This window comes from Megalopta genalis, chromosome 10, assembly GCF_051020955.1.
Source record: "Megalopta genalis isolate 19385.01 chromosome 10, iyMegGena1_principal, whole genome shotgun sequence".
Taxonomy (NCBI): Eukaryota; Metazoa; Arthropoda; class Insecta; order Hymenoptera; family Halictidae; genus Megalopta; species Megalopta genalis.
Genome location: NC_135022.1, coordinates 13,920,094 through 13,934,482, shown reverse-complemented (window position 1 = coordinate 13,934,482; position 14,389 = coordinate 13,920,094). Strand labels below are relative to the sequence as shown.

Sequence of the window (14,389 nt, the reverse complement as noted above, 5' to 3'; positions counted from 1 at the left end):
TATTTTGTAACCCGCAGACGCTTCATAATGTTTTTTCGATATCATAATAGCAAAAATATGTATTTAGACGCGTGTGGGTGTTATTTACATAATTATTCTGCCCTTGCATTTCGCACACGTGTACCTTATTAAAAGCAGGTGCCACGTCAGCGGTGCTTCATATCTTTTGTATAAGATAATTTGTGCAGCTCAGTTCGTTAAGTACACCGAGTCATTATTTTAAGAAGGCGCACTATTTCTGATGTGCTAAAATTAATTGAAGCCGCGGTCTTGTAACAGGATAGATAGATGAGAAAAGGATACAACGTCGCACAATGATCTGTAACGCTTTTGGTATTTATTTTCAGTATTGAACACGAAACTCCTTTATCAAATGTCATTGCAGTACGTGCTGGAATCGATTCGAATATCACAAAGAATGTACGAACTTCAGCAGTCCCACAATTCGAGCGTTGCGTTTAATGCAAATCGACACCACTTCGAGTTGGTGTTTGACTCTGTCTAGTTTCTTAAAATTAATTGAAATTTTCATATATCTCATCAGAGCTGGGTAATATTTGCGGAAATTTTTCTCTAAATGAAATAATTTTATTTTGATCATTTCAACCATAAAATTTCTATTTTTATTCTACTGTGTTGATAAACATACACAGATTGAGAAGCTATTTTTGGCAAATATTATGATTTCCTGCGCTTGATGATTATATCTCTTCATAACTAATTTTACGAAGTATTACTAGCTAATTTTTTATTGTATTATATAGGAATATCATCGGTATATTTCAAATAAAACGCAATTTGAGATACTTTCTTCAACACTATTTACAATAAATGATATATTTCATTTATATAATTTAACCTTGACAAGTTTGGAAAATTGGTAGCAACCGATATTTATTGCTTATATTTGTTTTGTATTGCATTTACATTTAAAAATTGGGTATTATAATCGTTACAATAAAAGTATTTTGTGCATTATCTAAGCTTCAATGTCTGCCTAAATGTTTTTTCTCAATCTGTACGCCTTTTGCTTGGACTCCAATCAGAAATACAAACGAAACATTAATCAAATTCATTCAGCCGATGCCGAAAATATGCAAGACTGTTATTCAAGCAAAGAGTGGGTACATTGGCGAAATGCGTTTAAACCGAGATAAGTATAAATTACTGCTACAAATACAATCACTGTAATTATTATATACTTCATTTTAAGACATAATGGAAATATAAAACAAATATAAAGAGTATATATATATATATACTCTTTATATTTGTTTTATATTTCCATTATGTCTTCGTTTGTATTTCTATGTATATATATATATATATATATATCATTTATCACCAGCAAAAGCTGTATTTTTCTCAACTTGCGATACCGTTCGAATACCTTATGTACTGTGCGAAACAAAATACTTATTTACTATGTATTTTACCCAGCTCTGTGTTTTATTTTGCAAAGCAAATGAAGCACCGCTGACGTGGCACTTGCTTTTAATAAGGCGCAGTTTTAATAACTGCGTTGATTAGCACCTCTTCGTTCTTAATCATTTCTCTAATAGATGGCTCCTTTCACTTTAATTCCTAAATTGCAATAACAGAAGAATCAAACTTTGTTTTAGATGAAGTGAATAACATTTATATGTAGTAGATTATGTCTGAAATCAATTACGAGTCTGAACCGTTGTTACAGCGCAAGAGATTAAGGCCAATAGAAAAAATAATGTGTGCCTAGAGAGAATATCGTAAAAAAATACGTTGGAAAGACCCGTAAATAAAATTGTAAATGATCGGTTCCGTTTTTGCTAAGAAAAAGATTCGCCGCTCGAGTCTTCAGATCGACACGTGCGTCATTTGTCGAAATCTACAAAATATCCGCTATTTTACTAGAAATGAGAAAATGCACTGTCTCTCGTTTATAAAAATATGGAGTTACCTTGAAATTTCTCCGTGAACCCGCCACCCACCAAAAAAACTATTATGGAATGTTCCGATCCCCTTGGTACAACTTTCGTAAACAAACTTTATCTATATTTCTAAAAATAACGAAAATATTCTAAATTGTCAAAGCTATTGCCCCATCCTGCATGACCTCGTCTCGTCTGCCATCTGTGTAAATTGTATATTTTTATAATTCACCAATTAATAGAAGGCTCGTTTGATCAGATTTACACTTGTTTGCTCACTTGAGAAAAATGAGAAAAATATATATGATATGAGAAAAATGAACAATAAAATAGGTATTCATACAGCACCCTCCCATTAAATCATTACCCCTTGCCTTAAAAGAACGAATCAGAGTTGTAATGAAGTTTTCATACATGATCTACCAAATATGAATGTTATTCATTTTTTTCCACAAATTGGAACATGATTCATCTATTATTAAAGCGTAGAAATGAAAGTAAATGAAGACATAGAAGAAACAAAAATGATTAAGGACGAAAGAATGCTAATCAACGCAGTTGTCATAATGAAAGGAGATAAATAACAGAATCTAACGGTTGTTTCGCTGACAGATCCTTTTACAGATTTAATCTTTTCCCTGTCTCGTCGAGGCATATAATTTTAACGAAAATATCAGATTTTGTACATGAAATAAATTCAGTTTTAAGCGACATAATTTCGTTGGTCTTGTTGATTTTAAAGACTGCTGCTGATGTAGTGCAGCTGGTAAGATTGCATTTCACAGACTAGCTAAAATGCTTTTTAACCAGTTAGCCGTTTCCGACGAGTACACTTGCCATGTAGAAATGGCAATATTTTGTGTTACGACAAATATACTTGTCACGCATAAAAATTTGCTTTGCAATTTTCAAATTTAAATTGCAACTTTTGTGGAAACAAATATATCCATAAATTTTAAGATGTGTAGAATATTCGGAGACCGAGATGAAATAAAACATAGAAATAAAAGAATATAAATAATTGTTATGAGAAAACTGTATGTGTATAGTGTCTGGATTAGGTAATAGTTGTGATTGCTTACTTTTTGCGAAACGTTTTAGGTACACACCTCTCAAAGTGGTCGCAACAGGTTAACTGGTTAAATCGCACAATCGTACAAAGCGAAACCATACAGATAGCGGAAGCATGTCGGCGAAGAAATGGTTTTAATATTCAATTTGTGGAACGAGGAGAGCCAATGTTCTCAAGAGATGCTTAAAATCATAGCAATTTATTGGGTAGTCCGGAAAGTTCGTGCCGATTTTCGGTAGGTAGCGTGAGAGACCTAACTGAATATATATCACAATTATTGAAAACAAATGGTACGTGTACATATTCTAAAAGAGATAACTTCAGCCATATTTGGAAAAAAGCTTGGTTACGATTCGTTCATTTTTATCAGTTTTGTACGCCTTAGAATATGGTTGCAAATAAAGTGCATTATAGGCATTTAATGCTTTTCTTTTTCCGAAAGGGCAAAAATGCCACACAAGCGGCAAATAAAATATGCGCTGTTTATGGCGAGGATGCTGTAGCCGAAAGAACTGTGCGGAAGTGATTTGCTCGGTTTAAAGCTGGAAATTTCGACCTTGAAGAACAGAAATCGAGAATAACCCACGCTCAACATTACGTCAATTCGCGGGAATGCTAAATAAATCAAAATCAACCATCCGCGATCATACTGTGAAGTTTGGCTCCAATATTTAAATGAGCTGCGTTTTAATTTTCCTAAAAAATCGGCACGGACTTTCCGGGCAACCCAATATTTCCTACATGTCACCTAATTTCTCAATTGGAATAAGGAAGATGCAAAGCAACGTTCACTACTGTCACTACGGAAAGCTGTATATCGGAGTTTATTCACAACGTGATCGAGTCGTCTCAGCCAGAATTACTGTAGCAAATGTACACGTAAGTAGAGTAATAGTCCATCGACTTGCCTGTGAACCAACGGTAACGGTTTCGATACCAACGTTCGCCGTCTTCGGTGTTGTCTGACATGTTTCGTTCTGTTTCTCCTTCTGCTTCACCGAATCGCCGCCGACCTTCGCTGTCTTCCCCGGTGTTGCAGAGGTATTGTTCACGTTATCATAAAGGGACGCGCTAGACGTTGCTGCCGTTATTTTCTCCCGGGTCACGTCCATTTCCGTGGATCGTGCCATGGTACGTGGGAGCGTAGAGGTAGCTGTTCGCGAACCACACAAACGACAAGATTCAGTATTTTTAAAAATGCAGGAGAGAGTTTCGGGAGAACGTGACAGAAACCTTAACTGTGATACCAAATAAATTTGTTATAATCGAAGAAATTTGATCCACGGCCTCAAGGTCGAGCGAACGTAGAATATAAAGGGTGAGGCACTAAATAAAGTTGCCACAGCCAAACAAAAAAATCCAATACTTCAATATCAATTGTACGTACAGAGTAAAAGTACACTAAATAAAGTTGCCACAATCGAATAAATTTGATCCAATATCTCAATATCAATTGTACGTAAAGCACTAAATGAAGTTGTCATAATCGAAGAAATTTGATCTAATGTCTCAGTACGAAAATAGCCAAATATGGAGTACCATTTTCTTTTTCGAATATCGTTTTCACAATTAAATCACGATTTAAACGCAGTGTTATATTGTTTACACCATAAACAATTTTAAATATTCAATTGGTGTTTGAGAAGCATAAATGGTACTAAATATGGTACAGCTACCTAAATATGGAACATTGTCATCGTGTACAATATTTTTAAATAAAATAATAAATAGCTTTGTTCTTTGTAGTGATCGAGGAACTATGATTACAAAATCGAATGTTTAACAAAAAATTAAATTTAGAAAATCCTGTTCGTAATAATTAGATATGCAATTGTTAAACACGTTTTAGGTTCCTACATTTTACAAACACTGCGCTTACATCCCTACTGTTTAAATATTGCACTATTCTATGTTAAAGTACTATTTCATATCTGGTCACTATCCTCTACTATTTGAAACCAAAAATGCAGGTACGATTACTGAAGATACGACTAAGTTGTTATTCTGCAAGTTGTTTGATACATAGAAGAATGTTGTACGATGTACGAGATTGTATTAATATTTTAATCGATCGAATCGTTTGATTCTGAAGACAATTTTGAACATTAAAACGTACGATGAACTACGTTAGAATCCACCTCTGTAATTAATGTTCAGGTAAGAAGAATATTAAAGGATTCTTGTCATTGTGAGTGAATGGAAATTATCTCTTTTTACGACATACCATGGTATTCGTTATCATGAGCGTTGTCAGTTTATGAACGAACATACACAGTACTCATTAAAAACTAATTACATTGACTTTTAATAGCTTTCCCTTCAATCTCATTTAATAAAATTCATACTATATGTACAACGTCTTTCTCTATACCAAACAACTATCGCAACAACAATTTTTGCATATCCCATGCTCGTAACTAAAAAAACGTGGTTTTATGTTGTAGCTACAATTGTAAGAATCCTATTCATTTATCTACACAACTAAAAACAGTTGAAGAATTTTAAAAATCCAAGAACATCGCGACATTATTTTCATATTATTAAAATGATCAACAATAGAAATCAATTCGTATTCCTCTTTCATTTATTACAACTGTTAATTTTCCGTAAAAATTTGCGATCAAATTGAACTTGTTCTATGAACGTTGTCCATCCATCTCCATTGTCGTTACCAAAATCAATGTTACACATTTTTGTCGCAAGCGTGTGTGATAGCATGTACAAATCTAGAAGATACCGCTGCATTTTCAGTTTCTAAAAAGAAACGCTACAGGCGAGTGTAAAACAAAGGGGCCGAAATTAGGCAATTAGAAGTTACCGCAGAAATTCCGGAATTTGGCTTCTTGATTTCGAAGTCGGGCAAATTGTTCCGGGGTCATACAAGTGCATTGCGGCTCTCTGGATCTGCTCGGCGATGCCGGTGTCGATAGTGGCTTTCTTCTCGTTTTGATCTTCTGCTTGTTCGGTGGTTCGAGCTTCAACGAGTAAGAAGAGGACGCTTTCCTTGTAATCTTGAACGACGGTGACTGTATGAAAAATTAACTAATGACTGTAAATCACTCGAGTCGGACCGAATCGATTTTGCTATCCCCAAACACCCGTGATTGCGTTACGGGTAGACCATTCTTTTCGTTTTCGTTCGATTCATATGAGTGTAATGATTCTTTGTTATCGTCATAGCATCCTGAATTCCTTTGCAACGCGGCCAGTGCAAACGCAAACCACACTTGAACAAGCGAATACAATGAAAAAAAAGCTCGGCCGTTTTCCACTCGAAAATATGATGTGAATGTTCTATGCCGTCCACAACGTAACAACATACTGCATTCGCAGCGCAAAGCGAAAGATTGATTCCTCGCGTTACGGAAATCGATCGAAATACCACTGATTTTAATCATTTTTAAGCATCAGTGTAAACAAGGCACCGTAAAGACTACAAACAGCGTTTATATTCGAATATTTGAAAAAGAGTGGCAAATGTTTTATACATTCTTTGGCTATCGTTTTATAAATTTCGGTTAAAGATAGACTCAGAAAATATTTGAAACAAAGCGGAAAAGCCTGTAACATTCTATGGATCTCATTTTCTTGATTCAGATTAAACAGACTTCGAACATCATTTATATAAACAGAGCGTAAATTATTTGACGCAAAGTGACGAACGGTTTAAACTTTTTTTTGGATATTATTTCATGAATTCAAATTATATATATATATATAGGCAGACTCAAGAAATGTGTAACGCTTTTTTATACAGGAAAATTTCGAAACATTCAAATTTCTTGCAACAATGGATGATCATAGTAACAAATTTTGTGGATCTAATTTTTGCAACAATTAAATCGACATTTGCAAAATACGCGAAACACTCTTACCTTATTTTAAATATTTATAATAATATTTATAATAATATTTAAAATATAGCTCTGTTGTTTGTAGACTATCGCGTCACAATGTTCGTGTAGTATTGTTTCGTAAACAGCCTTTTTTCGGTTTCAACGATAGGTACGATGTGAACGACAATGAGAGAAAACGGCGGAACTTTTCGCCGACCTGATACAAACAGCTTGCGCTGCGAACTTACGCAACATTCTCTGAATTGTTTCGCGTCTATGGGGGAGGTAAAATTCAATCCCCACGTATCGTTGGTCATCGTGTCTTTCCAGTAAACGAAGCATTCTGACGCTTGCCCGATGCGTGTTCCTTAAACAGAACGAAACAACGATTTTGTCCTCTGTTATTTCTCGATCGACGACCAGCTTCTCGTTTACACGGCGGGATCGTTTTGAAATCGGCGAGGCTTACCTGGCTGAACCAGTCGCACGTCCAGAATTTTGTCGACTTGGCTATTGTACGCGGTGATATGGAAGACGCATTCCGGCGAATCTTGGATGCAAGTAATATTAACTGGAACCAAGTCTTCCGAGACCTGCTGCCATTTTACTGTGCCCGCCCCGCTGGCGCTTACATGGAACACTTCGGCCCACAACCTAAAAAACCTCATTGCTCAATTGTCGTCAATCCGCTGGGATCGCGGCACATTGGAACTGGTTGATATACTTGGACAAAATACATAGGGAAGAAAGAAAGACTCGAAGAAAAATAATCGGCCCGTCGGAATGCTCTATGAATCGTTAATTTCCAAGACAGATAATAAATCGGCGTACCGAGCCGCCGTTCAATTTCTTTTCTCTTTGTTTCGTTTCATTTCCTCGGCGTTTCTCTGTTTATACGGAATCTCGTAATAGCAATATCGGGCCATAATTGCGAGTCTTATGATTAGGTGAAACGGGAGAACAATGGAATCGATCCAATCAAGAAAAAAAAAAATAGAAAAGAAAACGATAAGTTACGGTTTTACTTTTACGATATCAGTTTACGGTGGACGCATGCATCTCCTACATCATCAGCCGGTGTATAATAATATTCTATCGAGTCATGTGTAAGTATATCGATGTGTGTGTGTATGTGTATATACGCTCGCGTGTGTGCAATTGTGTACGCGCGTGTGTAAATAAAGCCGGCAGGCGTGTAACGCAGTCCCATTACTGTACGCATGTGCTGTGCAACATTATGCAACACGCAAATTTCATTCTCCTGGAGGTGGAAGACGATGCACAGGCTTCCGGAAAACAAGAACATGCACTGGTGCTCGCGTTAATTAAGCAATATCGAGTGCCGCATTACGGAGCCATGCAATCGGAACGCAAATCGTCGGGAACAAAGTGGCAAAGAAACCGTGTGTCGGAGACCGTGCGAGAGGCGTTCATGCAAGAGCCAGAGAGAAGCGCATGTCAACAAACTCGATGTAAATGTACTGCCATATTTTAGTAGTACGTTCTGTTATACGATAATTGTATTAGAAACGTTGTGGACAGGCTAAGAAAAGGATCTAGAATCGCGTTGCGATTACAATAAATTCTCCCTAATCGACGCTCAGGTCGTATACAAAAATCGACAATTTGAGAAGGGGAGATACGATTATTCGAGCCACGCGGCTCGTTTTCATAGTTATCGATTGTCAACAACTATAAAAACGAGCCGCGAAACTCGAATAATCGTATCTCCACTCTGAAACTGTCCACTTTTGTGTGCAATCTGAGCGTCAATTAGGGAGAATTTACTGTATTACTATCAGCGGCAACTCTGTGTGTGTGTGCAAACGATACAACGACCTGTCCACGGTGTACGATCGAGATCACGGTATTCAAGCACGAAATATATACCAGACCACGGTATTCGTGTACCGATTGAATTTCGAGTGTAACTAGTTTCCTGTCGATAACGCCGAGAGGAACGCCAATGTCGATTCGAAAACGATTTTCCCGCTTTCGTTTCTTTTTTTTTTGGAATCCATTGCGAATTTCGCAGAGGTGTCTCGACGGCATGATTTCGGAGCTTGAACGACTATCAAGACGGTAAAGAAACAGAGAAAGACCAGAAATTGATAAAAGAGGACAGATTGCATTCGGAAATAAAGTCAGAATAGAGAGAAAGGAAGAGAAAGTGACTTGACCAAACGCGCAGATGATTGTTAATACAAGTTTCTGTTCACTGTGTATGTATGCGCGTCTCTGTATGGGTGTGGCTCCGGTGTGTGTGGTGTGCGTGTGTGTTGTGCGTGTGTGGTGTGTGTGGTGTGTGTGGTGTTGTGTGGTGTGTTGTGTTGTGTTGTGCGTGTGTGGTGTGGTGTGTTGTGTTGTGTTATGCGTGTGTGGTGTGTGTGTTGTGTGGTGTGGTGTGGTGTGTGTGTATGTGGTGTGTGTTGTGTGTTTGGCGCAGGGGAAAAGTAGGCAGAAAGAAAAAAGAGACAGAAAGGAAGCGTATAGAAACGAAACGGAAACGGAATCACCAGCATAAGAGAAGAAAGAGAAGACGTAACTGAAGGTGGAATGATCTTGTTCGACCAGCGGTAGCGCTTAGCCAACGTTACTTTCAAATGCCTCGTCTTCTGTGTACATGTATATGTATATTGGCGTGTTCGATTAGACGTTATCAAACGATACAGTCGATCGAGTCCAGAGAAAGTACTGCGTTACGCGATATTTCTCGCGATTATTCCGTTATGTAACGTAAGAAGAACATACTTGATATATCGTGTTCAATTTAAGAACGAAAGAAATCGATACCTTCCATTTCGTCCGATGCACTATCGCACAATACGTAAAACGGGTTTTCCATTCGTATGCACGCATATCGATCTTCTAATTCTCAGTTAAGCGCGGAAAAAATCTGCCGACGTACGTACGTACGTATGCATGTTTGTATGGACATCTGTACACATCATCGAAAGAACACACATGTATGTATGTATGTATGCCTGTCATATTACATGTTACGTGTGGGTATCGTAAATTCGTTGCTTACAAAGACAAGAGAGAGGGAGAGAGAGAGAGAGAGAGAGAGAGAGGAAGAAAGAAAGAAAGAAAGAAAGAGAGAGAGAGAGAAAGAGAGAGAGAGAGAGTAAAAGATGTTTAACAAGTCAATTGCGATCCATCGTTCGTAAGAGACAAACATAAAGTGAAAATCAAAAGTCAAAATTATGCTCTACTCGAGGAAAGAATTACAAATGCATTCAAAAATGTAAAATGTGTGCGAGTGACTTAATATTTAATTTCTTCTTCTTTTTTTTCTCGAAAGAATAACAAAAACTGAATAACTATGTAGTCGAATGGAGTGGTTGAATGGTTGAATGGTTGAATGGTATGGTATGCGCACCTCTTCCTTTCTCTTAAGCTTCCGCACCTGATCAAGTGGCCAGTATCACCCCTACGACTTCCGCTGCTGACCATTCCGCCCCTAGCCGCTGTCTGCCATGGGGAATCTTCGTAACGATACGCCTTTCTGATAAGGGGAGCGCAACTACAAGACAACTTATTGCCCATTCTATTCTTCTTATTCTGTTATTCCACCTGTGACTTTTCTCCCCCTTTTACGCAATCTCTCGCCAATCCGTTTGCATTTATTACTTCTCTTGGATCGCCACGTTTCACAGTCTTCCCGTTCACCGAATTTCCGCCCTCTCCACCTCTTACTCCTCAGATTCTGAATCTAATCGTCGTGTAGCATTCGATCGATCCCTCTCGCTCTTTTCCTTCAGCTCTCTCGCATTTCTCTTTCTCTCCGATCGCTACCGACCCCCTGGGCTCTCTATCTTTCGCGAAATGGAGACGCTACGTGAACTGGCTTGTCACGTGGATTGGCTTGTCTATCGACTTTTGGCACCGTTTATCATTTATCGAGGACCGATTCAGTCCTTTTTCATCTCTCTTATAATAATTATCTTTTCCCGCCTCTCATTCTGCTTCGTTCTCTTCTATATTTGGTTTCTTCACTTTCGTTTTATCTTTTCTTTTTGTTTCGTCTCCTCTCTTCTCTTTCGTGGTACTATTATGGGAAGCGCTGCGTGTACTGTGTATAACAGGGACAATATCTCCCGTCATTCGAGAGGATACAGGAGGAGATATCTTTATTGTCACATCATTGCAGATGTTCGAAAGGTCATCAGCTAGTCCCTGACATGATCACTGAAAATACAACAATTTCGTTAGATTAATTTGCATTCCTCAGTCTCCCTTAGACGTAGTTTCAACCGTCGCGCGTAGTCTCTAAATTCTCCTCCAACTATCGAGTAGTTAGGCTAAACGTATACGCCGACAGGAGAGGTAATAAAGCGCGCAACTTGTTTTCCCGACACGGTGGACGGTTCGAGTATCTACCGACAACAAGTCACGCTTACACAGAACAACGATCGTGAGTGTCCAATGGCGAAAACGATCAAATAGGTTTCGCGAGTTCTGCTAACACCGAGAGAACTCTCTATGTTCGACGCGTGGCAACCGTTAAGAAAGCGCACGACAACCTCTTGTTGACGATCGTTGCGTAAAGTCTCGAAATCTCTTGGTTCGAGACGGAGATCGGTCGGCGATCGAGAAAAAGGTGATCCTAATCGTGACACGATATCGCAAACGTTAGCGAGATGAATGAAGCGGATCAGGGCATTGCGTGGATGTGTCACGGATAATAATAGGGGTGGTGTCGCGGGAGGGTTACTGAACCGGTGTGTGACGACTCTTCGACAACGTAATACGTAATTCTCCGTACACACGAAATTGTGCAACGTCCAACCGCGTTTCCTCGAAGAAGCGATTATTATGTATGATCGTCGCTGTCGACTCCCAAAGAGATCACCCGATCCGAATGTTCACCCCGAGACAACCGTCACGGACCAACGAAATTGATTGAAACGGTGGAGCTAGTTAACGGTAAAACAACACCGCGAGCACTAGTTCCAAGTTCGATCTCCGGACGCCCGTCTACTTGCTAACTCGCGAGCGATAGCTGCAAGTTGTACAATGTGTTACAGAGTCAACGAATCGTCCGACAGCAACCGAACGTAACTTTTGATTAGCTCTGAACCGAAACGTTCGAGCACCAAAAAATGCGTGCGACAGAAACTTTTCAAACACTATATCGATTTCGAGTCTGATGCAGAGGTAACACTTGACATCCGCGTCTAAACATGAATGGCGGGTGTATAAAGCCGGCCACATTTGTCGTATCCCCTCGACGCTCGACTTTCGTCGATTTGCTGGTCACCGATAATTAGATCACGGCTAACAACGAGCAAAATGTAGCGATCCCGGGTAAAGCAGTTCGAACAGCTCGTGAACAATCTTTGACACCTGTTTTACGCGATTGCACGGGGAGCCGAGAGTCGTAGCGCGATCAACGAGCACCGAAGAGTTCTGTACATCGCGACGGTGTGTCTGACCGAAACGGCAGACACCGCCTAGTTTGGTGGCACCTCGCCACCCTGGCTTTCGAGTAAACACTGCGCCAGCCAGAATGCACCACCCGCGCTGTCCACCGCTCAATCAACGCCCCTCGGTGTTCTACCCACCTTTCGGCCGAAGAAACCGAGCGATCTACCCACCCTCGATCCAAAATTCTTACGCCTCGGCCTCTCTCGGGTCCGTCACACCTTCTCCTACTATAACGCTGCCACTTCACTCCTTTCTTGCTGCGTTCTCTTTCATTCTTCGCCCTTTCACGTATATACACCCCCGTCGTCGTGCTCTTCTGTTCTCTGTTTCTCTATCTCGTTCTCCCACTCCGGTCCCTATCGCAATCCCCTCGTTTACACAGAGAGACACGGACAGCCGTACCAGCTAGCATACGTCCACGCACAAACGAAAAATCCTCGTCTTCGCTCCCATTCTTGTTCTTGTTCCGCCCGTGTACGTGTACGACGGTCGTATGCACGCCCCGCTGCCGCGCCGCGACGTTCGCGGTTACACTTTTTACGTTACGTTACGTTGCTTTCCGTCACGTTCCGTTTTCGTGTCGTATCGCCTCGTTACGGGGATCAGAACTCACCATCAGCGAAAGCATCCTCCTCCGGGGGGTGTGCGACTTCTCGAACTCGCGGGGCGTAACAACAAAACACGGCAAAAGACAACGGGCCGCGGAATGAGAGAGCGAGAAAGCAGAGGGCAAGGAGTGGTGAGAACGACGGTACAGATACGTAGAAGGGAGGAATGGGAGGGAAAGAGAAAAAAGAAAGCGAAGCTGTGCGAACGAGTGAGAGACAGCAAGATAAACGTGCAAGCGGAGAGGGGTTAGCGACGGTGCCAAAGAAGGGATGGGCAACCGTGGTCGTAGTAGAGGGGTGGGATCATGGTATCCACCCTTCCGAAAAGTAAATAATTCGCGAGCGGATTATCTATCGATGCGGCGCCGAGGATTAACCGAGGACCAAATCACTTGACCGCGACGGTGTCCTAAATTGGGAATACTATACGCCGAATATTTCCGGTATTTCGCGCGAAATCCTCGCGGACGACGTAGCCATGGATACTGCAGGATCGAGCAAAAGAGGCGACTGCCCCGTTACCCACCTCCCCTTCTTCTACGAATGCGCGCCCCTCGACCGAAAATGTCAATATCCTCTCTTGCTGCGCCCGCGATGCGCTCCATGTTACTCTGAACAGCCCTCTATGCGTTTTCTATTCCTCTCTCTCTCTCTCTCGCTCTCTCTCTCTCTCTCTCTCTCTCTCTCTCTCTCTCTCTCTCTCTCTCTCTCTACTACTACCCTCTTCCGCTCGTTTCGCCTCGGCTCGTCGCTCTTATCACTTTTTTTCGTTGCTGTTCTCTCGATTTTTCCATCATTTGCCACTTCTTAACCCTCTGGATATTTCACCCTTTCCTTCTTTCGCCCCGTCTTCCCTCCCCCCCCCCCGGCGACCGCCACCTCCCTCGCCCTTCCCTACCACGCTGCTCCCTTTCCTCTCTTCACCCCGGTTTTCTAGCTACCTATCCTCCTGCTCCTCCTCCACCTCTCTTAGTCTCTACACCTTACTTGAGGTTCTCTCCGTTTTTATCTCCTCGTTATTTATTTCCGACTGTGCTGTCCTCCTAGGTTTCCTCGAGCGAACGGCAATGCCACGCGTAGACCGGAATTGTTTCTAATGTGATTTACAGTTTACACCATCGAGTCTCTTGCCTCGTGATCCCGCGCGGTGTCGTTCACTTTTCATTTCGAACGATCGGTTCACTTTCATGTCACTGTACCATTCGGACTTTACCGCACCATGGTCCCACTGTTCGAGCTTTCGTTGGACTCACCGTGAAACGAGTACGGGGTGATCACTGTCACCGTCGTTGTCGCCGTCGTCGCCGTCGTCGTCGTCGTCGTCGCCGTCGTCGTCGTAGTCGTAGTCGCCGTCGTCGTCGTCGTCGTAGTCGCCGCCGTGCCTTTATACCGAGGCGTAACCATAGTGATTACCGATCGATAGAAGGCATGCGCGGTCCAATGTTCTCTGCGTATAAAATGAAAGAACCGCCCTCGCCTTTACTACCCCGTATAGTTTCTGATAAACATTGGGATCGTAACTGTAACCGTGGCCTT

The 14,389-nt window shown here is 41.1% G+C and overlaps 1 protein-coding gene across 10 annotated transcripts in view; it reads right to left on the bottom strand.

Annotated features, from left to right (window-relative positions):
- Positions 1 to 14,244, bottom strand: part of sif (guanine nucleotide exchange factor still life) — a 64,371-nt gene extending 50,127 nt beyond the window's left edge. For 4 of the 10 annotated variants that reach the window (XM_033470066.2, XM_033470076.2, XM_033470070.2 and 1 more), the window contains exons 1-6: positions 13,841 to 14,100; positions 10,198 to 11,006; positions 7,285 to 7,469; positions 7,064 to 7,182; positions 5,798 to 6,005; positions 3,888 to 4,132 (exon numbers count right to left, since the gene is read on the bottom strand). In XM_033470066.2, coding sequence (XP_033325957.1) covers positions 3,888 to 4,132; positions 5,798 to 6,005; positions 7,064 to 7,182; positions 7,285 to 7,469; positions 10,198 to 10,364 — 924 coding nt within the window. In that variant the 5' untranslated portion in view covers positions 10,365 to 11,006; positions 13,841 to 14,100. The other 6 variants (XM_033470071.2, XM_033470079.2, XM_033470068.2 and 3 more) reach the window with 5 other exon arrangements.
- Between the last annotated feature and the right edge of the window lie 145 nt (positions 14,245 to 14,389).